The 26458-nt window shown below is 35.5% G+C and overlaps 1 protein-coding gene across 1 annotated transcript in view; it reads right to left on the bottom strand.

Moving 5' to 3' along the window:
- LOC138713136 (proton-coupled amino acid transporter-like protein pathetic) overlaps positions 1 to 26458 on the bottom strand; it is a 104787-nt gene that overhangs the window by 46919 nt on the left and 31410 nt on the right. Inside the window, exon 2 of the mRNA XM_069844929.1 lies at positions 5083 to 5171. Coding sequence (XP_069701030.1) covers positions 5083 to 5162 — 80 coding nt within the window. The 5' untranslated portion in view covers positions 5163 to 5171. The remainder of the gene's footprint in view (positions 1 to 5082; positions 5172 to 26458) is intronic.

Here is a 26458-nt window from a genome sequence, read left to right as displayed (position 1 = left end):
CCCGATAAGTAAGTTTTCAATTTGTTATGGGGGCTCTTGAATCTCAGGAGGAACAAATTTTATTTTACAACAAGGCAACATAATCTGCTTGGCTCATTACCCAAATTTTTTGCATTGCATTTAATGAATATGTATTTTATGTATTTTAACTCGATTCAATTGATCATAGTTAAAATGTGGATTATAAAATAATGGATTGCTAAGCTAACATATTACTGCATACTAAATCAATACACTCTCGTTGTTCGTTAATTCTCTGAGATAAACATTATTTTAAGAAATACAGGAAACGAATACACAGAATAGCCTATCAAGTTTTCTGTGCATAAGAAGCTATTTTAATCTTACCTGTCCTCAATTCACTCACAAGTTACTGTAATAACATTATAGCATTATGTCCATACAGAGAAACTACACTTTCCAATGGTGAAATAATAATTAATTATACAAATCGGTTAATTTAGCTTCCGATATTGCTTCATACAAACACAGAAACATTTTCTGTAGGCTATGATTCATAGCTTTCGATTGTTGTTGACCAAGGCCCCTTATAGACGAAGTCATTTGTTTATTTCATTACACGGCCTTAGATGGCAGTTATTTTAATTTTAAAACTCATTTATCTCATTAAATATCAGTCCTATCAAAATTTTTCAAAGAATAAAACTTATCGGAAATGATTTTTAAAGAAACTTTTGTTATGTAACATTTTTCATAAAAATCAATAATAAGCGAGATATTTCGATTTATTTAATTCAGGCCCCCTTATAACCCCCCTTTTAAATAATGTATTTTGAATGCCATATAGCCTATAATCTAAGTTACAACGAACTTAATTTATATTCCAATTTTCATCGAAATCCGTTCAGCCATTATCGCGTGAAAAGGTAAGAAATATACATACATACAGACAGACAGACAGACATACAAACAAAAATTTCAAAAAGGCGATTTTCGATTTCAGGATGGTTAATTATATATGTTAGGACCAATTATTTTTGGAAAATCGAAAATTACCAGAAAAAGTTCGGCTACAGATTTATTATTAGTATATATATATATATATATATATATATATATATATATATATATATATATATATATATTATTAGTATATGTATATATATATATATATATATATATATATATATCAAACTTGGAGTCAGGCCACAAAGGGAAAAACACTAGAGGAGAGGAATTCGATCCGGTGCTGTAGATTGAACTTTGGCGTAGCTCAGTGGTTAGAGCACTTGGTATGTAGAACCAAGGACCGGGGTTCGATCCCCGGCGCTAGAGCGAATTTTTTCTCCTCTAATAATCATTGTTACCATAACAGATATATTCTGTATGACCAAAAATTAATTTTTTCGTAGATTCTTCGCCCAACAGTGCATATTACTGTAGGATCCCGGCCACTGAGTCAGTCAATTGAGTGCGCTCCTTGTAAAATGGCAGTTGACTTAATATATGTCAACATATATGTCGAAATTGGAGTCAGGCCACAAAGAGAAAAACACTAGAGGGAAGAGATTCGATCCGTTGCTGTGAATGGAACCTCGGCGTAGCTCAGTGGTTAGAGCACTTGGTACGTAGAACCAAGGACCCGGGTTCGATCTCCAGCGCTGGAGCGAATTTTTCTCCTCTAAGAATGTAATCTTTAAAATAAATGCTCCAAGCAAGGACCTGTCACGTGCTTTCTGCAAGGTCTAGGAAGCGAGTGTGCTAACTGATAAGTGAAGGTGAACTAGTGCAGGACATCATGTGTGAACAAGCACTGTAGCCCATCACGTCTACCTTGTCAGCAACAATCACGTTGCCCATTAGCGAAACGCCAAATTTTTCACTTGTTTGTTACTTCTATCATACCACGGCACTGAGTATTAAGCGGTGGCGGCTCCTGCATATTTCTTAAGAGGAGGAAAGAAGTTAACAGCACGAAATTACACCTTCTTCAATGAAACATGCTACAAATTAGCCAACATGCATACATGTAAGACCAGGTAGTGTTGGGATTGGCCTTCCCTTCTGTACAGCAATAATCTGTTCTTGTAAACTGAGTTTCCTAAATTGTCCAAAATATATTATGTTTTCACTTCCATTCATTGTTGAATAATTGCGCAAATTAACAATTACAAAGAAATTCACAACCTCGTAGCATTTTTCGAGCACACTACAGCATCACAAGTGTTGGAAGAGACCAGCTACTAACTCGTAACCGGAACCGTTTTACGGAAATTGAAATGGGAATGGGAATGGGAAAGCGAGAACACTGCACCCACCCACGTGGTCTGTGTTGCCACATGTACATTTTACAAGTTCAGTATCACATGCTTTTGAAGAATGTCAGTTCTTGTAAAGTCATACTATCATTATTGTTTAAAGCTGCCGGTGGCCGATTAATTTTTTATGTTAAAAATGATGTAGTTTGGAGTACCTACTTTCAGTTTCAAATATATTTGTACAAAACTGACAACTTGGCTGTTGCCCTGTCTAGTAAACAATGAATAGAAGTGAATTTCAGGGGCTAACTGCATAGAACTACTTCCTCTTTGTTTTACATAAACCCGACTTTAACTTTTAAATATCCACGAAAGTTTCAAACCATGAATAGCAGCCTATATAAAGTGCAATGAATAATATTTTCGATTTATAATTTAAAAAAAGCTTACATGGTGTCTTTCATAGCGTTGCGTTAAAACTGTTTTTGTTGTGTCTCCTCCTAGATGTGTTATAGTCCGGTTGAATGCAGCATCGTTAGGTGGCAGCGGTAGCGAGCTTGCTGCACGACCAGTTGGTTTCTATTTTCCGCCCATGACTGATCCAGAGGAGGATCTCCTCCCTCTCCGTTCATTTACTTGCTTTAAAACTCTGCTTCTTTCTCTGGCCGCTAGTGCGCTGTTGTCTATGTGTGTTAACTGCAGTAGAGGAGGAATGGAGTGCCTTTCCTCTACACAAATAATCTCGCATCTTTCTCACAGTTTTCTACAGCACATGAGGAGGACGTTCCTCCCTTCCCTCCCCCGAGGAACCGCCACTGGTATTAAGTGACGTTAGAATAAGTTGCTCACAGACTCATATGTGTAAACGATACATCCGGAAATTATGATGTAAAGAAGTAATTTTTATTTTTTATTCTCTTTATATAATTTGTTGTAGTCGCGATGTTCAACATTCCTAAGAACTGACTTAAAGATTATTATTTTTTGGTCCTACAGAATACATCTGTTATGGTAACAATTAATATTAGAGGAGAAAAATTTTCTCCGGCGCCGGAGATAGAATATAAAATGTCAACATACATGCCCAACTTGGAGTCAGGCCACAAAGGGAAAAAACACTGGAGGAGAGGGGTTCGATCCGGTGCTGTGGATTGGACTTCGGCGTAGCTCAATGGTGAGAGCGCTTGGTACGTAGAACCAAGGACCAGGGTTCGATCCCCGAAGCCGGAGCGAATTTTTCTCCTCTAATATTAATTGTTAAGAATGTCTGGCATTACTATAGGCGTACAGTACGTGTGTTTGGGTATGCACATTTTTTATTTTAAATAATTAGTCCTCTTATACATATTGCCTATTTATGCAAGAAAAACTTATACATTTAAATATCTGAAAGATCGTATGCTTTAGGAAATCGCCATTTTGTCTAACAGTAACAATTACTTGAAACAAATTAATCATTTCTATAGATTCGGATCCACAGCTGTAGAGTAACAGCATGTCTGACCGTGCAACGAGCGGGCCCGGGTTCAAATCCTGGTTGGGACGAGTTACATGGTTGAGGTTTTTTCCGGGGTTTCGCTCAACCCAAGAGCAAATGCTGGGTAACTTTCGGCGCTGGACCCTGGACTTAGTTCGCCGACATTATCGCCTTCATTTCATTCAGACGCTAGATAACCTTAGCAGTTAAATAATTTTGAGGGAAAAATTGTTCCGGGGCCGGGCATCGAACCCGGGACATTTGGTTAAACGTATCAACGCTCTACCAATTGAGGTACCCGGAAACCCTACCAGACACCGATCCAATTTTTCCCTCTATACCCACAGACCTAAAGTGGGTTGACAAACCGTCAAGCAACCAACATTGAGTGCACACTAACTCTGTGTGACTTAAATTGTGGCTTTCTGTTAACGAACAGTGACGTGTATTATGCAAATGAAGCTTTCAGGTATAACTCCCTGTAAAGTTGATTTGAATAATTTCGAGGTATAAATTGTTCCGGAACCGGGCATCGAACCCGGGACCTTTGGATCGGTGTCTGGTAGAGTTCCCGGATAGCTCAGTTGGTAGAGCGTTGGTACGTTTAACCAAAGGTCCCGGGTTCGATGCCCGGCTCCGGAACAATGTTTCCCTCAAAATTATTCAAATCTACTTTACAGGGAAAGCTTGATTTGCAACCTTAGCAGTTGATAAAGTGTCGTAAAGTAACCAATTAAAAAAACAGATTCTGCAATACTAATATCAGATCAGATCATAATGTCGGTTATTTAAGTTTGATAGCTATATGCAAGATTTTAATGTTTTCTTTTAATTTACGATGCAATTTACAGAACGCTCCATTCAGGAAGAGAAAAATAAATTGGTTGAGCCATTGGCTAATAAGAAACTGGCTGTATAATCTACATCGGTATCAGAAAATGTTTTAGTAAAAGTTGACATTTTGTATTAATAAAAAAAAGAACGCAGTTTGAACTCTTTTTTTTTTTTTTTTTTTATTTAGTTGGCTGGTTATGTAACGAAACGGAGCAGAAATCACTGCACACAAGATACATTTCAGTACAACATTATTTTGTTTTATATACTCACTCTTTAACCCTTAAATTGACAAAGTATCCTATACGATACAACCGGTTAATAGGCTATATGCTATAATTTTAATAAAACAATAAAAAAAATTGGTAGGAAAATTAAAATTTCACAATACTATAATATTGTACAACATATAAAATATGGACATTGCGATAGTTGTTTTCTTTACGGTCCGACAAGGTTTAATAAACTAGTGTGAGAAATGAAGCTTTGCCAAGTTAAGGGGAGACCAGGGGAGACCTTTTGGTTAAGGGTTAACAGTTGTGTGTTCCTTACCTTAGCGACGTTGCAGGCGTGCCATTATCGAGACCTTTCTTTGTTTCTGTGTGTTTGTCACCTTGACCATGTCCCGCCATGTTTTTCTACTGCAAAAGGAGAAACTAGTGTTAATTTCTGTTATAGGACTCAACTTTTCAGTGGAGTACAGATCAAGAGAAGATGGTCTAGAGCTAGCCACCGGGTCCCAAGTTAGCGTGTTCAAATCCTGCCGGAGGCGATGACATTTTAAGAATTACAAAACATCTTTCATACACCTTCTTTGTGAAGCACAAGTAAACTTGAGATTCCTGGTATAATAACGGCACGTAAATGGAAATCCCCTCTTTTAATGAACGGTTTTCGGACCAAATTACTGGTTATTTCCTAGCCCAGTTTTCCTGCTTTGTGCGCAGATACCTCTGATGACCTTGCGATACGTATAGTTGTTTCTGATGCTCGAATAAAAAGAAAAAGGAACGCTCTGTAGAAACGATTTTATTTTGTTTCTTCCGTTAATTGCATTCCATTTGTTGCTACTTGTTTTATGTGTGAAATTATTGCTAATTAAAACAGCTGTAAAGAGGTTTTCTCCCACTAACCCAGTTCCTCTATAATTCCTTCGTTGCTCCAGTACGCCAAATCATCATCTTATTTGTTTTGTGTATAAAGGGTCATTACAAAAGACCTTTCTGGTTTCGAACACATGTAATTTACGTTCTATGAATCTGAGGTGCGTGAAAATAATACCAGAGGAAAGAGGGACTCTAAAGTTTAGTTTCTTACCTTGAAGTTGTTCAATGTGTCCCTTCTTGGTAACACGGCACACATCAAGCCTATAATCAAGTTCCACATAGGTACACGGATTTTCCCACCTCCAGATTCTGAGGTTTTGTCTGTTCACCTTACCAGAAAGATTAAAAGTGGCTTCGTCAGAAAACACCACGGAACGAATAAATTCATCATAGTTTTCAATTAAAATCTGCATACTTATGCAGAAATTTCTTCGTATTTCTGTTATTTGTTGAGTAAATTTTATAATATTTGAAGAGTCCACTGCAAGAATGATGGATGTCACTTTCTTGTCGAAAATGAAGTAAGGCTGTCAATGCATAGCTTAAGACATATAGAATGTACATACAGAGTTATATGGCATTAACACTGATAGTGATTGTCCAGTAATGATCGGAAAATCACAGTTAAGCTTTGAGCGCTAAGCATTTCAAACTTTCAATTGCTTCTCCTGCAAAATGTATTCCAAATGACATCCATCATTCTTGCAGTGGACTCTTCATTTAGTAGTAACTTCCCCTGGTATATATATATATATATATATATATATATAAGAAATAAACTCGCACAAGAAACCATTTTTGGTGAAAGTGTGGTTTTGATTATCTCATTATTACCCCTTCAACTTACAAATCAGAGTTAACAGCGTACCATTTTGTACCTCACAACAAGTGCTCAAAATGTTGGCTATGAATATTTACTATTTACTTTTATTATTTACATGTAGACAATGCATCATGTTTTCTTTGTTGTCCTGTCGTCCACAAGGCGTTTCTGATTATCGCATTTAGGATGTCACTTTACAAAACACGGTATGAATCAACGACAGACTCTTTCATACCATTCGAAATTTTTCACAGCACGTACACTGCATTCTTAACTCAGATATGTAGATAATATGAACTTCCATCGCTGTAGAGTAACGGTTAGCACGTTTGACCGTGAAACGAGCAGGCCCGCGTTCAAATCCTGGTTGGGACAAGTTACCTGTTTTTTCCGGAGTTTCCTTCAACCCATTAAGAGCAAATGCTGGGTAAATTTCGGCGCTGGACCCTGGACTCATTTCACTGATATTATCACCTTCATTACACTCAGACGCTAGATAAACATTACAGTTGATAAAGCGTCGCAAAATAAACCAAATAAAAATATGAAAATTAGTTTTTCTATTCGCACTACCGTAAGTATGCTGTTATTACCTTGTTTTTAAGGAATTAAACCGTGATAATGTTGGTTGCTATTGACGACGGGACGTAAGTTACATTGCTTCTCTACGGAACTAAGTGAGAATATGTTTCATTCAACAGTAACATAGCAACAAACAAAAGAATACCCAAAACTCGACGATCCTCCCAAAAGTTCTGGTATTACAGTCCGCGTCACCGCTTTTGGCGTGTGAAATAAGTAATGGGAACGTTAAGTGCGAGTGTTTTACATTTGCCACAGTAAGTCTGACAACTGTGTTTGGCAAATGGCTGATGTGACGTGTATAGGAAATGGTACCATTCTCAGTTGCACTTCCAACATGCTCACAAACTGGGCACTATATATCTAGGACACGCGCCAAAAACGTGGCGCCAGCTGTAATTCATGTTACTTTCTTATGGCTTTTAGAGAACCCGGAGGTTCATTGCCGCCCTGACATAAGCCCGCCATCGGTCCCTAACCTGCTTAAGATTAACCCTTTCAGACCTAAATTTATATTAAAAACAATTAACAAAAAAACTGGTCACATAATCATTCTGCGGATCCAAAATTCCTAAATCAAGTCTTCACAGAAAATCAAAATTTGGGAACAATTTTGACCCCAAAATTTTAAATTTTATTTTTAATTCACGTATAGAAATGTTTCAAAAATAATATTTTCCATTTCTATCGCACTGAATTTTTCAAAATATTTAAAAATATCGAAGACATTCCAAAAATGAAAAAAAAAAAAAAAAAAAAAAAAAACAATGTACACTATAATATACATCAGGCCTGAAGGGGTAATGCAGTCCTTACCATCTTATCCCACTCCATCAAATTCATTTTAATATTATCCTCCCATCTGCTTCTCGACCTCCCCAAAGGTCTTTTCCTCTTCGGTCTTCCAACTAACACTCTATATGCATTTCTAGATTAATCCATACGTGCTACATGCTCTGCCCACCTCAAAACGTCTGGATTTCATGTTCCTAATTATTTTAGGTGCGTGCATTTCTCCGTTGTGTAACTTTCTTCCTTCTCTTATAACTTCATCCCTCTTAGCCCCAAATATTTTCCTAAGCACCTTATTCTCAAACATCCTTAACCTCTGTTCCTATCTCAAAGCGAGAGTTCAAGTTTTACAACCATACAGAACAACCGGTAATATAACTGTTTTATAAATTCTAATTTTCAGTTCTTTTAAGACAGACTGGATGAAAAAAGCTTCTCAACCGAATAATAACAGCCATTTCCCATATTTATTCTGCGTTTAATTTCCTCCAGAGTGTCATTTATATTTGTTAATGTTGCTCCAAGGTATTTGAATTTTTCCACCTCTTCAGAAGTTAAATTTCCAATTTTCATATTTCTATTTCGTACAATATTCTGGTCACGAGACATAATCATATACTTTGTTTTTTTCGAAGTTTACTTCCAAACCCATCTCTTTATTTGCTTGAAGTAAAATTCCCGTATTTTCCCCAATCGTTTGTGGATTTCCTCCTAACATATTCACGTTATCCGCATGGACAAGCAGCTGGTTTAACTCGTTCAATTCCAAACCGATTACTAATCTTTCCGAAGGCATAAACAACTACTAAAATGTAAAAAAAATGTAAATAAGTGAAAATAAATGTAAGTAATAAAACTTTTCGATAACATGGAAAACGCTAAGCGATAGCAATAGACATTATAGGGTCATTTCTACTTAACCTGACTTCCCTATCTCACAATGTTCGGTAGAGCAGCCTGTTGTATTTTTTATACGCTTTTATTGAATCACTCTATATAACGCAATGGATAATATAGATATAACTAGTGGCTTGTGCAGCAAATGCTTCAAACTAAGTTCATTAGACGTTCAAATAAACATTTTTCAGATTTATTTTCAACGAAAAATACCAGAGATTTTGAAAGTTATTTACTTTAATAATAATGAAACATACTCCCTCTGAATGTTTTTTTATACCAAATCTTTTTCTTGAACCTATCCACCTTCATTTTTTGAGTTTGAACGCGAAAACGCAAGTAACAATGTCAGGACGATCAGTGGGTTTTCCATGTGGGAGTAAAGCAATGGCTATTTCAGGTCATTGTGGATTGTAGGTGAAAGTTAAAAAATGTCAGGTTTGCTATGCTTTCGAACAAAGACATGGCATCTTGTTATAGCTGCTGCATGGAGAGCTTGAAACGTAGAGGGTATAATCATTTTATCCTGCTAAGAGAACTTGCTGAATTGATCGGGAGACTACATAATTTTGTAGGCCTCTTGTTTTATCAGTAAGTAATACCTTTTGGTCTTTCCTCAGGAACTGTAATTTTTGCGCTCTCTCGAGCCAATACTGAAGAGAATGACCCAACCCCACATGATTAATAACTACAAAAATATTTGATTTATAATAACAATATTATTATCTTACACAAGTTTTGTACTTTTATATACATAATAGCCGCCACTTAGTAAATTGTAGAAATAAAGATCTAATTTAACATATTCTTTTACATCTACTTATATAACTCCAAAACGTTTCACTTTCATATCATCAATATAGCATCAATATGTAATAATTAATGAAAATACTCGCATCATAGCATTAACTATAATATTATTTCATTTCTAATGTTAATAATGTCATCAAACCACCTCAAGTTTTCTAGATTTTAATATCCAACACACAGCTGTACTCAGAAAATTACACACCGCAGAATTAGACCTGTAAATTATTTTAGTAAGTTTTCCACTTTTTAATGTAGCCTAACCAATTGAATTTGAACTCTAAATATGTCACCAATCCTGCAGGTCATGGCCTTCGTGTAATAGACTATTGTTTATTGTAGTGTGTGTTTTGTTTGATACTAAAATGCAATTAGTTCTCAAAACTGACGAAAGATGGAATTGGAAAATAGGAAAATTATGTAGAAAAACTGACGCTTCACTGAAAGTTACTATTTTTCTGAAAATCCTTGGATGTCAAGCTTCAGAATGACGGGTCATTCATTAAAATCCGTTCAGCCGTTTTCCCGTAATTTCCATTACCAGTTCAAATTATATCTATAGATTTTATGATACTGGAGCAGCACAGAAATTACTTAGGAATCGAAATAGTTGAGAAAATCTCGTAACAGCGTCTTCGATTACTACAAATCTAACACAATCTGTCCACGATTGGATCGTGACTGGAAATAAACCGTAAGCTAACTGAATTAAGTTACGGCGTGGCCTTTTTTCACAGTAACCATTCATAGCTTGCAGAATTAATTACTTCCTGTAAACAATGAACACTTAAGACTTACTAATTTAATTATCGGACTTCAGTCACTGACGGAATAAAACCTGCAACAGACGCTCGAGCAGGCTTTGACCTTTATGATTAACAATAATTGCTCAATCGTTATGCAATGGCCAGTATAGTGACATCAGTACCAAGACACTTAGTAACGTGGTACGTCATTTGTATGCAAAAACGCCCTCAGATAAGTGTCGGCTATTTATCAGAGAATATAACAATACGATTTGGATTACCAATCCCGCAGATATTGTACTCTTTGACCAGACACAAAGTTCTCTTAAAGTTTCCATTTTTTAATCTGTGTAATGTCTGGAGTCCTGAAGTAAACTTTATCTCACGTTTGGCAATAATTATCAACTTTCCAAACCTTGGGCGTATTTGAAGTACCTAAAGAGAAGGTAGTATCTAGGGAACTTCTCTGGATAGCATGACATCAATTTCTCCACCTGTTCTCAAATAATAAGCCATAGACATTTATTATGATACCTTAGTGTTTTTAGGCGTTTATAATGTAATTATATTGAAGAAATCTATGAAGGCGAACAATTTCTTCACAGTTTTTCATATACAGGGTGATTCATGAGGATTTACTGCCCGCCACTTACGGAGCTTATTTGTGGAAGTATACTGAGCAAAAAATGTCATATAAACATTTGTCCTAATCTCAATATTTTCAGAGTTACACTGATTTGTAGTTGTTTGTAAAATACTCATTTTCTTTAGTTTTAAGGATAAAAGAATATTACAAATACTATTCAGAAGTATTATCGTTCGATGAACGTAAGTAGATACTGAAATGTTATTGAAAAGTGGAGAATATTGTTGAGATCAACGACGTTGGAGGGTTGAATTTGGAACATAACCACCAACAAGGTTAACTATCACAAGAATCCGAGGCAAGTTTGAAGTCGAAGGAACGGTGCAAGATGTGTTGAAAGGGCGGTGCGGAAGAAAGAGAAGTTCCACCGATAACGAGAGTGTTGATGCAGTCATGCAGGCTTTTGCACAATCCCCAAAAAAGTCAATGAGACAATGTTCTCGTGAGATTGTTATCATCAGGCTTCGAGACTTCGGACCTGATAGAGCAGTTCAGTGGGAAATCCGCATAACGGCGTACTGAGTATAGTGGTAAAGCGTACAGTGGGTGGGGGTACTGTAGAATTAATGCCAACAAATACGCAAAAGAAAACGCTCTGGATTTGAAGATTCTGACGAATAATTTGGTTTTCATACAAACTGTGTCTGAAACTATTACACGGTTAGAAAAGTCAGAGCAAGAGATGCCGGAAGCCCTCATATTAGTTGAGGAAATGACACAGAGAATTAATGAGGCACCAAGTACACCGGTTGCTGAACGTGTAAAACAGAAGTTGAAATCAATTTTATGTAAAAATAACGGATATGGAACATTGTGTAACATAAACAGCAAATTAGTGGACATAGAGTCACCCGAGAATAAAGGACTGTCTCTTACAGACTCCAATGATGTTAGGTTTTCTCGTTTTGCTCCTATCACGTTATGCGACGTAGAGCGCAGCTTTCTACAGTACAAACTTTGGCAGATAACCGAAAAAAGAGTTACGTTTGAGACACTGAAAATGTATCTTATAGTACATTGCAATTCGGTACTGTAACTGCACTTCCTAAAGACGACCAATAGGATAAGTGAAAAAATTAAAATTGCTACATGTTTATTTCCTCCATTAACACTGTGTATAATTAAACACAAATGCTTATAAAAGACAGGAGAATAAATGCTTTTCACATTCTTTTGACATTATCAATGTGTAATGAATATTTACTTTCACAATGTACATATGGGTGTTTCCCCATACTACCGTACTCTACTCTACATAGCAACGTTGTTACCTCAACACATCTCTATCTACCTGCAGCGAGTCAAGAACCTATAGTGCATGCACAGTAAACTTATTCTATCGGGTCCAAAGTCTCGAAGCCTGGTTATCATCCAGTGTTCATCGAATTTTGCGAGCTCAAAAATGGAAGCCTTACATTCCGAAACATGTCCAGCAACTAAATGAGGACGACCCAGATAGGCGACTGGAATCTTGTGAGTGGTTCTTGAACATGTGTGATGAAAGGGAAGATTTTCAAGACTTAATTGTTTGGTCAGATGAAGCAGCATTTAAACTTAATGGCACAATTGTGTGTACTGGGGTTAACAAAAACCCACACATCTTTCAAGAAAAGGCCGTCAATCTTCCAGGAGTAACAGTATGGTATGGTCTGTCTTCCAGAGGAATAATTGGGCCGTACTTCTTCGAAGGGACTGTCACGGGTGAGAAATACCTGCAAATGTTGCAAACCACGATTCCACGTCTTAATGACCTCTTTGAGAATGAAAATGGGTTTTACTTTCAACAAGACGGGGCTGCAGCTCACTTTCATGTCAATGTGAAGAATTTTCTCTATCGTACATTCAATCAGAGATGGATAGGACGAAGAGGAAGTGCTGCGGAATTCCCACCTCGATCTCCGGATTTAACCCCTCCAGACTTCTACCTATGGGGAACTCTAAAGGACACGGTGTACGCCACAAACCACAAACACTGGAGGAACTGAGAGTTCAGATTGAACATGCCTGTAATGTTATTCCATTAACAACAATCCAGTTGGTATGTCGCTCTGTTGTACGTCGTTGTTGGGAGTGTACTGTGGCGGAAGGGGGCAATTTTGAACATGTACGGGCATAAGGAATACAAAACCGCAAATATTGTATTTCTGTTTCATCTCGTTGCTGAGAAATAGTGTTTCAAAATGTGTATACATCAATTTGGGACACACTGTATTTAATGAGAATTTAGAATTCAAATCATTATGCCCACCTCACGTCATGGGATTTTATCGTTTTCGGGTAGTGTAACAGGTTCGGGTTAAAAGTACCAGGGAGTGATATAAATGCTTTGGAGGCACAGAAGTGAAATAAATTATTAAAATTCTTCCCTATCTATGGTAATCGAACTATGACGCAAGCTCCTGAATATGTACTAACCTGAGATGAATAAAATCAGTATGACTCATTGTTACGGACTTATAATGTACGCCCCTTATCGCCTTTACTACCACGCAATATTGCTATTTTTATGACAAACCTGCTTTGCTCTTAGGTTGCCACGACTACCAGCTAGCGATGAGTGATCAACTCGGAATTCTGTAACCCTAATTGCATACTTTCCAAGCTGAAGTCTCTCCCTGCCTGGCCCTTCTCACACCTTCGCTCACAGACACGGCATTTTTGCAGCTCAAGGCCTAGTGACTCTAGTAAGATGTGAAACACCTGTTACATGCAGGCAGGTACATTGCGGTGCTCTCTGACGAGATCCGGCATTTTCTCAAAGGACAACGATACGAGGTGATGACATTTTAATCTGTTTATTTACGTTTTTTGTATCAAAAGCGATATTATGTAGCGTGGGCGATATTGGTGACAGCAAGGTGTTTGTTTATTTATTTCTTTATTCACTTCTTCATTTACTTATTTATTTACTTATTCATTTATTGACTTATTTATTTATTTACTTATTTATTTACTTATTCATTTATTTAATTATTCATTTATTTACTTATTCATTTATTTATTCATTTATTTACTTATTCATTTATTTATTCATTTATTTACTTATTTATTTATTTACTTATTTATTTACTTAATCATTTATTTACTTACTAATTTATTTAGTCATTTATCTACGTATTTATTTATTTACTTATTTATTTACTTATTTATTTATTTACTTATTTATTTACTTATTTATTTACTTATTCATTTATTTACTTACTCATTTATTTAGTCATTTATCTACTTATTTATTTATTTACTTATTCATTTATTTAATTATTCATTTATTTACTTATTCATTTATTTACTTATTCATTTATTTATTGATTTATTTATTCATTTGTTTACTTATTTATTTATTTACTTATTTATTTACTTATTCATTTATTTACTTACTCATTTATTTAGTCATTTATCTACTTATTTATTTACTTATTCATTTATTTACTTATTTATTTATTTACTTATTCATTTATTTACTTATTTATTTATTTACTTATTCATTTATTTATTTATTTATTTATTTATTTATTTATTCATTCATTTATTTATTCATTTATTTATTCATTCATTTATTTATTTATTTATTTACTTATTCATTTATTTACTTATTTATTTATTTACTTACTCATTTATTTATTCATTTATTTACTTATTTAGTTATTTATTTATTTATTCATTCATTTATTTATTGATTTATTTACTTATTTATTTATTTACTTACTCATTTATTTATTCATTTATTTACTTATTTATTTACTTATTTATTCATTTACTTATTTATTCATTTATTTATTTATTCATTCATTTATTTATTCATTTATTTATTCATTTATTTACTTATTTATTTATTTACTTATTCATTTATTTATTTATTTTCTTATTCATTTATTTACTTACTTATTCATTTATTTACTTACTTATTCATTTATTTATTTACTTATTTATTTATTTATTCATTTATTTACTTATTTATTAATTTATTTACTTATTCATTTATTTATTTACTTATTCATTTATTTACTTATTTATTTATTTATTAATTTATTTACTTATTCATTTGTTTAGCCTATTTATTTATTTATTTATTTAATCATATATTTATTTACTTATTTATGTACTTATGTATTTACTTATTTACTTATTTATTTACTTATTTATGTACTTATGTATTTACTTATTTACTTATTTATTTATTTACTTATTCATTTATTTACTCATATAGGCTATTTATTTATTTAATTGTTTATTTTTTGTCCATTCATTCACTTATTTACTTACGTGATTATTTACTATTTACTTAAATATAGCCTATATATAGCATTTTTCATTTGCTTTTATTATTTATCTTTTATTTTTTTATCGTTTTACTTTTTATATTTTACTTTTTATTTTTTGCGTTTTATTTTTATACTTTTTATTTATTTACTCTGCAACGTCTTCTTTGTCCACTAAAACGTCATCACGACTTCGCCGGGAATCGAACCCGGGCCGCCTCGATGGAAGATCAGCGAGCTAGCACTCGAGCCACAGACGCGGCTTCTGTGTAGTTTTATTAACTTGTACAAAAATTAACCAGAATTTAGTGGCGAATATTATTCAACATCTGTGGCCTATGTTATACTGTAATAAAATTATCATTAGGCCTATTTCTTTGAATTGCGAAACAATTAACAGTTCTTCAATACACGTTTATTTTATTTTAATTGGTTATTTTACGACGCTTTATCGTCTGCTATGGTTATCTAGCGTCTGAACGAGATGAAGGTGATAATGCGAGCGAAATTAGTCCAGGGTCCAGCGTCTAAAGTTACCCAGCATTTGCTCTTAATGGGTTGAGGAAAAACCCCCGGAAAAACCTCAACCAGTTAACTTGCCCCAACCAAGATTTGAATCCGGGCCCACTCGTTTCACGGTCAGGCATACTATCTGTTACTCCGCAGCGCTGGACTCCTATACATTTTGTTTACAATAACGCCAATGGGATAAAAAATGAAAACGGGCTCCGGCCTGATACAGAATAAAGGCTCATTCACAATGAAAATTAAACATAACGTAAGCGTTAACTTAAGAATATAAACGTTACGGTAAAATCAAGAAGTCATACCATCATTCACGATGGGAACATAAACATAACAGCAAATATACTTGGTAACCATGGAAACATAACAACGACGCCATTTCCTCATATTCTGTCATATACTTCAGCGCTCCACGATTGTGTTCTGTTTGCAAATCACGTAAGCATAAGCATGAAAGTTTGGACTTTGCAAACTTTCATGTTAACCTTTTACGGTAATGTTTATGTCAATGCTTATGTGAATCATTATGAATGATCCCATTTGGTAGCCTGGGCGCAAACTTCTGTGTTTATGTTACGGTTATGTTTAATTTTCATTGTGAATGGGCCTTAACACACGGAACTTGTTGTCGGAAGCTACGCGTGGGTTTAAATCCTGTTTGTAGTGATAACAGGGTTAGGTTTATCTGAAGGTTTTACCAAACTGTAAGGTGAATCACCGGAAACGCCTCGTCAAAACACATCTCCATAACAAACTCCAGGAACGCTAGATAACCGCACAGTTGATAGAGCGTCGGAAAATAACTAATAAAAAGGTAAAAACTCTCTTCAGAACTGAGCAAGACTAAGCGCCTTTAAGTTCGCCAATAAAAGTTACAGTGTAATTCAAAAGATTATGTTCACACTGAAGGAGCTTATAGAGGGGGTTGAAATATAACATTTTTCGAATAGGAACTCTCAGTCAATGTCAAAAACTTCAGTACTAATGTAGACCTAATCATAGGCTATTTTTAAGAATAGGCACTGGGTAGTAAGGCCCGGTTGCAGAAACGCAAATCAAATCAGTCCCTAATCGCCAATCAGTTGATGTCTGATTTATTTGATTGTTCATTGCGTTGCACAAACGTGAATCTCCTATCAACTTGTCTCAATTTACTAATTGCTCATTTGAGAAAGAAATGCATTTGACAACAGCGCTATTTAGCAACCATAGCCAATTTGATGTTCTTTAAAAGTCGCGAAACGAATGCATCAAGTGGGCGGTGACTAGGAAAACAAGTGAATATTCAAGTGAATGTTTTCCTGTTTTGTTGCTTTTTGTAGAAAGGAAACAGGCGGATTCTATTTGTAAATAAACTACAATATAGTGAAACAAAAATGAAGCAAAAAGAAAAAAAAAACGTGAGGGGGCTTCTGTTGTGGGATTTGCTAGAGGAGTTGACAAGAAATTGGAATATGCATAACCTCCATAACCCAAAATAATTCCATTTCCCATCTCTCTATTTACAAATGGAGCTCGTAACCTACTCATTAAAAATATTGTTTTGTCATGTGTAGAACCCTGCCAACGGGCTACAACATTCCAGAATTTCAATGATGGTGTAGACTACATATAGCCTGAATATTCACAGAAAAGAAACCTTTTCTATTTCGATAAAGTTCGGCTTCATTTCAACCAGGTGATTGGATGGGGATGTGAGCAGTCTATACAACCAATATTAGGCTACTCTTGGAAATCCTGACATAGCTGAAAATTCTCTCTGGATTTCAAATCGTTCCCTGTTTGAAGTTTGGGGATTTATGAGACCCTGCCATAACAAAGCAATTTCATACGTAACATTCCTAACTACTCGGCAAATAGTTGATTTGTACACCCCAACAAGATAACCCAAGACCGCCTGAAAAATTCCAACAGCATAAAATCTCAGCATTATTAGAACTTGGTTCACAGGAGAAAGTGGAAGGTTTCAATTTGTCTGTCTGCATATATTTGTTTCAATTTTTGAAAGTAACAAAACACACGAATCCTTACTTAACCTAAATCTTTGCTCAAATTTTCTGTCATTATACATAAAGACAATTCATGTCTAACACGGAAACGCCTTCTTCTTAATAATATTTTTTTCATTCTAAAATTTCTTCATCAGAAGAATCCATTATGTCGAAAACAATATTGTTACGCTATAGCTGTTTACTATATACATTACTGCATTATAAACAGAACAACATAAATAGCCTACTTAATCAATGATCAGTGACTTAACCAGCAAAAATCTGTTGATCAAATCTGATGGAAGACTGATCTCCGATCAAACACTGATTGTTCTTTCTGCAACAGAAATAGAACTGATGGCCAATCAAACCCTCCTTGATTGCCAATCATATTTTGATCGCTGTTTCTGCAACCGGGCCTAAGAATTGTGTTGGATACATTATGAGTTAACGAAGAATTTCGGTATGTTTTGTCATACATTAGTAACTTGTGGGGCTATATCATTTTATATATTTTATATCCGTCTATTACTCATGCCTGCAAAGTCCAGTAAATTACGTGCAATAAAGTTCTGGTGTTTTTGTGTTTCGTAATTTCTTGCTATTCGTTAAATGGAACGACAAACATTTTCAGAATTCCGAGACATGCATTTCATAGCAGTACATAGCAACGGTGGCTTTGGAATCTTTGTTTATTCCAGGAGGTCTGTCATTTCATTTGCGATGAATCATTGTTCCATACAAATACGCATTCAGGTTGTGGAAGCTTTAATTCGTTGAAATAATGTTCGTAATCCTCCCAAGGAAACACAATACTGGGACTGGTAAACAAATTGGATACAACTGGATCTCTAAAAGAATAATAATTTTGATGACAATAAATATACAGAACAAAGAATAAACAAGCCACCGGCGTGGATCAGTCGGTTAAGGCGCTTGCCTGCCGTTCTGAAGTTGCATTCGGGCGCGAGTTCGATCCCCGCTTGGGCTGATTACCTGGTAGGGTTTTTTTCCGGATTTTTTCCCCAACCGTAAGGTGAATGTCAGGTAATCTATGGCGAATCCTCGGCCTCATCTCGCCAAATACCTTCTCGCTATCACCAATTTCATCGACGCTAAATAACCTAGTAGTTGATACAGCGTCATTAAATAACCAACTAAAAAAAGAATAAACATCTGCGCATCTCGTGACAGGGAATCAAAACTCCTGCTTAATTTGAGGTTAAAACTGGTCATTAAGTGAATTTCCAGCCGAATAAATAAAGAATTTTCAACATTTGCTATAGAGGTTAGTAATCTCCCAAAGATACTCTACATTTGAGGTATAACAAATTGTGGCTAGCATCATTCGTTTTGATAGAAAGAAAGAAAGAAAGAAAGAAAGAAAGAAAGAAAGAAAGAAAGAAAGAAAGAAAGAAAGATGTTAGTTCTTTGTATATAAATGTATGTTAAATTGTTAATTTATATGTATGTGAAGAAGTATCGGACTTTTATGAACATTTAGCCTGTGAAATTTCATATAATTTACAATAATAAGTAAATAAGTAAATAAATAAATAAATAAATAAATAAATAAATAAATGAGTGAATGAATGAAAAATGGTAAATCATGTTTTATTTAACGACGCTAGCAACTGCCGAGGTTATATCAGCGTCGCCGGTGTGTCGGAATTTTGTCCCGCAGAAGTTCTTTTGCAGTAAATCTACTGACATGAGCCTGTCGCATTTAAGCACAGGGTGGTATTCATAGACATTTCGCAGCACGCGCTACGAGCTTACTAAGCTAGCCCCGGCTATCCACTGGTTACTAGTACAGAATTCAAATCATATCCTATCGCTAACACTGGTTTATGAATACGAAAAACGCTGATCATCACCGGAAGCCCGCGCTAAAAATGTCTATGAATACGGCCCTTAAATGCCATCGACCTGGTCCGGGACCGAACTAGCACCCTCGGGTACAGAAGGCCAGCACTTTACCGAACGAACGAACGAATGAACGAATATCGATAAAGAAAAAAAATAGTTTCTTTCTGTCTGTATCAATCGTGTTTATTCTAGCAGAACTTAGCAAGCCATCAATCAGAGTCAAATATTGTCACATTAAGTGCAATATATACATGTCACCATATGTATTTCCGTCATATCTTATCGCGGTACATTACATTATGTTGGTTCAATGTAATCCCAGCTTTAATCCTGTATTTATTATCTGTCTCATTTTTACCAGTGTGTGAAATAATATTAAGTTCAACAGGGCTGCCAAAACAATAAGAAAAAATAGTTTTCTTAACAATTTAGGTAATAACATATTAAATAGATTATATTTGTATTAGAGCGATAGGTTTGGAAATAAATCCCGAAAAGACTAAGTATATGATTTTGTCTCGTGACCAGAATATTGTACGAAATGGAAATATAAAAATTGGAGACTTATCCTTCGAAGAGGTGGAAAAATTCAAATATCTTGGAGCAACAGTAACAAATATAAATTACACTCGGAAGGAAATTAAACGCAGAATAAATATGGGAAATGCGTGTTATTATTCAGTTGAGAAGCTCTTATCATCCAATCTGCTGTCCAAAAATCTGAAAGTTAGAATTTATAAAAAATTACACCACCGGTTATTCTGTATGGCTGTGAAACTTGGACTCTCACTTTGAGAGAGGAACAGAGATTAAGGGTGTTTGAGAATAAGGTTCTTAGGAAAATATTTGGGGCTAAAAGGGATGAAGTTACAGGAGAATGGAGAAAGTTACACAACGCAGAACTGCACGCATTGTATTCTTCACCTGATATAATTAGGAACATTAAATCCAGACGTTTGAGATGGGCAGGACATGTAGCACGTATGGGCGAATCCAGAAATGCATATAGAGTGTTAGTTGGGAGGCCGGAGAGAATAAGACTTTTGGGGAGGCCGAGCCGTAGATGGGGGAATAATATTAAAATGGATTTGAGGGAGGTGGGATATGGTGATAGAGACTGGATTATCTTGCTCAGGATAGGGACGGATGGCGGGCTTATGTGAGGGCGGCAATGAACCTCCGGGTTCCTTAAAAGCCGTAAGTAAGTAAGTAAGTATATTTTTATTAGAACAGTGCAAGAATAAATAAAATACAAACTTTATTCTAACAACTTGAGGAAATATATACAGTATCTCTATTTCTACCGAAATTTAGTCCACGCTGAGGCTTGAAATCGAAAGTATTTTAACCCAAATCTATAAGAGTGCCAGGCGAACTTTTACACGAGATTTGGCTAACAGAAGCACGTGAGAGTAGGAACTGTGCCATGGGAATATATTCAGACTTGCCGGGAGGCGAGGTCATCAAAGCTGAGAAACTACTTAGCTTTAAATAAACCTCTTCGCCTTGAAGTCAGCCAGCCATGCATGATTATATTCTTTCAAAAGCTCTCTACTACTGTTGAAAGTCTCATTTTGGTGGAACAACTGACTGGAAGGTCATGGGTTCAAAACCAGGTAGTAACCAAAACCTCCAGAACCACGGTGTCCACTCAGCCTCCTGTGAAAATGAGTACAGAATCTATCTCAGGTGTAAAAGACGGTCGGAACGTGATACTGACCACATCGCCTGATACTAGTGGTCAGTGGCGAAGCTACTTGGAGACAATTGAGGCAATGACTACACCCAAAAAAAATCCTGAGAATTAAAAATTATGAATCTATACTAATAATAAATCTGTAGCCGAAATTTTTCTGGTAATTTTCGATTTTCCAAAAATAATTGATCCTAACATATATAATTAACCACCCTGAAACCGAAAATCGCTTTTTTCAAATTTTTGTTTGTCTGTCTGTCTGTCTGGATGTTTGTTACCTTTTCACGCGATAATGGCTGAACCGATTTATATGAAAATTGGAATATAAATTAAGTTCGCTGTAACTTAGAATTTAGGCTATATGGTATTCAAAATATTTTATTTAAAAGGGGGGTTATAAGGTCGCTTGAATTAAATAAATCGAAATATCTTCCTTATTATTAATTATCATGAAAAATATTACATAACAAAAGTTTCTTTAAAAATAATTTTCGATAAGTTTCATCCTATGCAAAATTTTGATAGGACTGATATTTAATGAGATAAATGAGTTTCAAAATTACAATAACATTGCCATCTAAGGCGGTGTAATGAAATAAAAAACAAATGACTTCGTCCATAAGGGGCCTTGGACAACAATCGAAAGCTATGAAACATAGCCTACAGAGAATGTTTCTGTGTTTGTATCAAGTAATATCGGAAGCTAAATTAATCGATTTGTATAATTAATTATTAATTCACCATTGGAAAGTGTAGTTTCTCTAGATGGACATAATGCTATAATGTTATTACAGTAACTTCTGAGTGAATCGAGGACAGTTAAGATTAAAATAGCTTCTTATGCACAGAAAACTTGATAGACATTCGTTTCCTGTATTTCCTAAAATAATTATTTTTATGACCAAATGAGTGGTCTCTGGATGAAAATGATCGCATTTTAATTTTTTAATACAATTTAAATTAAGCAACATATTAAACGATTTATCCTTCTATCAAACACGAATGTTCCCTGGATCAAATGTCCTATTTTAATTATGTAATTACTTTATATTTATTTCTAACGGGTGCAGCGGAGCGCACGGGTACGGCTAGTAATGGAATAAATCTCTAGCCGTAATTGGTGTGATTGAGAAAATCAGATGTTTTTACTGAGTTTTTCGCTTATCGACCGCTAGATGGTGAAATATGTCAACGACAGATGTGGTCGGACAGGATGATGAAGATCTACGGGTGAGGAAATTTTCCCTTGCTTCTTCAAAAGTCATGGGGAGAGATTGTGGGGGAAGGAAAACAGCGTAATGTTCTTTTATGGCAGAAGGAATTTCTAGCATTCCCCTCTTCGGCACTATGAGACATATCTCATGATTAGGGCTCGGAATTTGATGAAATATCATCTTTTTCTGAGACATCACAGGCAATTCAGGATGCAATACAAACTAGTTTCACTTCAACACGAACTAATATAGCATGCTTTTATTTGCTTTTTTTCCGGTCTTTTATTACGTATTGGTTAATTTTTTTAGAAAATTGCTTTACTTTTTGTTGCTTTTTTCCCCCTTTTCTGCCTATGAACGGACTTTTTTTTTACGGTATAGACTAATCGTAGTCTATATTCGAGAACCTACTGCAGATTACGTCATACAAGAATTTTCCTTATGGTTGCAATAGCCTTGACTCCTGATCACGTGTGTTACCTGCTTCCTCTCATTCAATGCAACATAACAAATACTGTAGCCGCAGTGCCCGCAGTCAGCATATTGTATCTCACAACTGAAGACGTAAAATTCCGAAAGTAAAACAAAACAAAGTTTTTTTTTTTGCTACAATTAGTGACTGAATTTGGTGACAATGTATTTTCCACAGATAGTAGCAGGCTTATACTATTTCGTTTGCATTTCATTATTGAAATAACTGTCATTTTTTAAATTTAACCCTTTACAGCATAGTGGTTGTTCAGAAAAACCACAGTCTTATTTCTTTCTCTATAATTATAGCACAGATGTTCCACCATGCAACCACCTCTTGAGGATACAAAGAGGTGCCATCTGTGTTTAAATTTATGTGCAGAGTTAAAATTTTGAAAAAAAAAAAATGTATCGAAACTTCGTTATGAGCTATGATATGAAAAAAAATAAAAAATTACGTTTGTCCTACAGAATACATGTTATGGTAACAATTAATATTAGGGGAGAAAAATTCGCTCCGGCCCCGGGGATCGAACCCGGGTCCTTGGTTCTACGTACCAAGCGCTCTCACCATTAAGCTACGCCGAAGTTCAATCCACAGCACCGGATCCAACCCTTCTCTTCTAGTGTTTTTTTTTTCCCCCTTTGTGGCCTGACTCAAAGTTGAGCATGTATGCCATTATACAAGGAGCGCACTCAGTTGAGTGACTTGGTGGCCGAGATTCCACAGTAATATGCACTGTTGCTCGAAGAATCTACGTAAAGATTTTTTTTTTTTGGTCCTACAGAATACATCTGTTACGGTAACAATTATGGTTCGATCTCCGGCGCCTGAACGAATTTTTCTCCTCTAATATTAATAAAAAACTACATTTGTGTGGCAAAGGGTTAAATGTCACATTTTCTCAAATTTAAGGCCATTTTATAGGGGATTTTTCTGTGATTTTTAGGTCATCAACTTCCGAACCCTACTCATGATCAAACACAGCTATCAACAAGGAATACCGGTATTCAGAATTTCTCGCACTTTAAGGCAGTGTTACCAATTTAGCGTAGCTAGATTTACTTACTTACTTGCTGGCTTTTAAGGAACCCGGAGGTTCACTGCCGCCCTCACATAAGCCCGCCATAGGTCCCTATCCTGAGCAAGATTAATCCAGTCTCTATCATCATATCCCACCTCCCTCAAATCCATTTTAATCTTATCTTCCCATCTACGTCTCGGCCTCCCTAAAGGTCTTTTTCCCTCCGGTCTCCCAACTAACACTCTATATGCATTTCTGGATTCGCCCATACGTGCTACATGCTCTGCCCATCTCAAACGTCTGGATTTAATGTTCCTAATTATGTCAGGTGAAGAATACAATGCGTGCAGTTCTGTGTTGTGTAACTTTCTCCATTCTCCTGTAACTTCATCCCTCTTAGCCCCAAATATTTTCCTAAGAACCTTATTCTCAAACACCCTTAACCTATGTTCCTCTCTCAAAGTGAGAGTCAAAGTTTCACAACCATACAGAACAACCGGTAATATAACTGTTTTATAAATTCTAACTTTCAGATTTTTTGACAGCAGACTGGATGATAAAAGTTTCTCAACCGAATAATAACAGGCATTTCCCATATTTATTCTGTGTTTAATTTCCTCCCGAGTATCATTTATATTTGTTACTGTTGCTCCCAGATATTTGAACTTCTCCACCTCTTCAAAAGATAAATTTCCAATTTTTGTATTTCCATTTCGTACAATTAATTTCGTAGCTAGATTTAACTTTATTTATTTATTTTATTTAGATTTATTTAATAATAACATATACATAAAAACGTTACATTAAAGTACCCCGAAAGAGCAAAGCTCGTGTTCGGGGACAGTTCCGTTACATAGATATACATACTTTGTAGAGAAAATACTTAAGAAAAAAGGTCACATAAAGATGATAATAACAAAGTTAGTAATAATAATACTAGTAATAACTGAGTGAAAAAGGAGACGATGTTGAGATTGGTGGATTAATATTAAATTATTATTAGTAGTATAGTTAGTACAGGTCATGTTGACATAGTAACCAAGATAAGATAGAAAAAATATACTAGGACAGAAATAAACTTGTTTTACAGTACATGGTACATAATATAATACAGGGAAATCTGTCATATAATTTTTTTAATTCTAGATCTGAAAATTTTATTGCTTAAAATAATCAATTCTGGATGAAATTTATATATATATATATATACTTTTAACAATTTTTCAGCGACAAAATAAATTAAACTTTCGTATTGTAAATCGACAGAAATAACATTTTCCTCACTGATATCAAAATAATGTACTACGTTCTGTATGTCCACAGTTCAAATACTGGCTTCGTCACTGCTAGTGCCGAGGTGATAAAAGAACAGAGCTTTATTCTACGCCACCCATACACTTTCATGATGTATAAAGGAGATACTTGTATCTTTCCTCATAAATGATGCCCTGATTTTCAAGAAGAGCGGGTGACCAGTATTTTCAGTGTAATTATAGTAGTTCTCTGCAATTGGGTACACGACGCTTAAGGTGCTGTTTTGACACCGCGAACCATGATCATGGACTCATTCTACAACACGGGTCTTGTCCGTTGTCAGTATCAGGTAGTGTTATCTGGGATGGAAAACAGGCTATGTCCACCTCTTATCAATCCGTATTTAATCGTGATTTGTAATCTGTAGCACAGATATTTAGCGTCGATGGAACTGTTGATAGCGAGATGGCATTTTGGCAAGAAGAGGCCAAAGATTCGCCATGATTATCTGGCATTCACCTTACACTCAAGGAAAATATCAGAAAAAAAAGCCCTAACCAGGTTATGACACCAAACGAGATTCGAATTCACGCCAGAATGCAGTCTCAGATAAGTAGAAAAACGCGCTATCGCCTGTGACACCTGGCTCATGTTTTCACAATGTCACAATATTATCGCTTAAGACGAGACAGTGTAATTAAGATAAGAGACAGACGATTGATCTCAAATCGGGGAGAGATCAAGTTCGACTTACTTGACAAGAATCGAATCTGTTGTCTACTATACCCGTTTTCTTTTTTAAGTTGGAACATGACAGTTTGGCGGCCGAGCTTGGAACTACAGTGCTATGTTGCCAATATGACTACTGCCCGTGCCTCACTTCCTGATCTGTTTCTTTGCGGGGCGAGAGGCAGAGGAGAGAATGGGAGGTCCTGGGTACCGCATGTGCCTACTACACTACGTTCAACACATCGTCCCTTTCAGACTTTCTTTCGTCAGCTATGGAGCAAGATCAGCCATGGACAAGCGAATGTATAGGCTGTCTCCTCACAAAACAAATTAAATCCTTCTCATCAATTCCTGTAACTAAACACTAATACCAATGGTAGACTACAGTCTCTACTCGAGATTATCGACCTAATCGCGATCACGGTTGTCATGTATACACATCCGTAAACTCTTTCCTCTATGGCAATGTTTCTCAAACTTTTTCCACCGCGAAACC

The sequence above is a fragment of the Periplaneta americana genome, chromosome 14 (assembly GCF_040183065.1).
Source record: "Periplaneta americana isolate PAMFEO1 chromosome 14, P.americana_PAMFEO1_priV1, whole genome shotgun sequence".
Lineage (NCBI taxonomy): Eukaryota > Metazoa > Arthropoda > Insecta > Blattodea > Blattidae > Periplaneta > Periplaneta americana.
The sequence above is the reverse complement of the archived record's forward strand: the minus strand, read 5'-3'. Positions and strand labels throughout refer to the sequence as shown.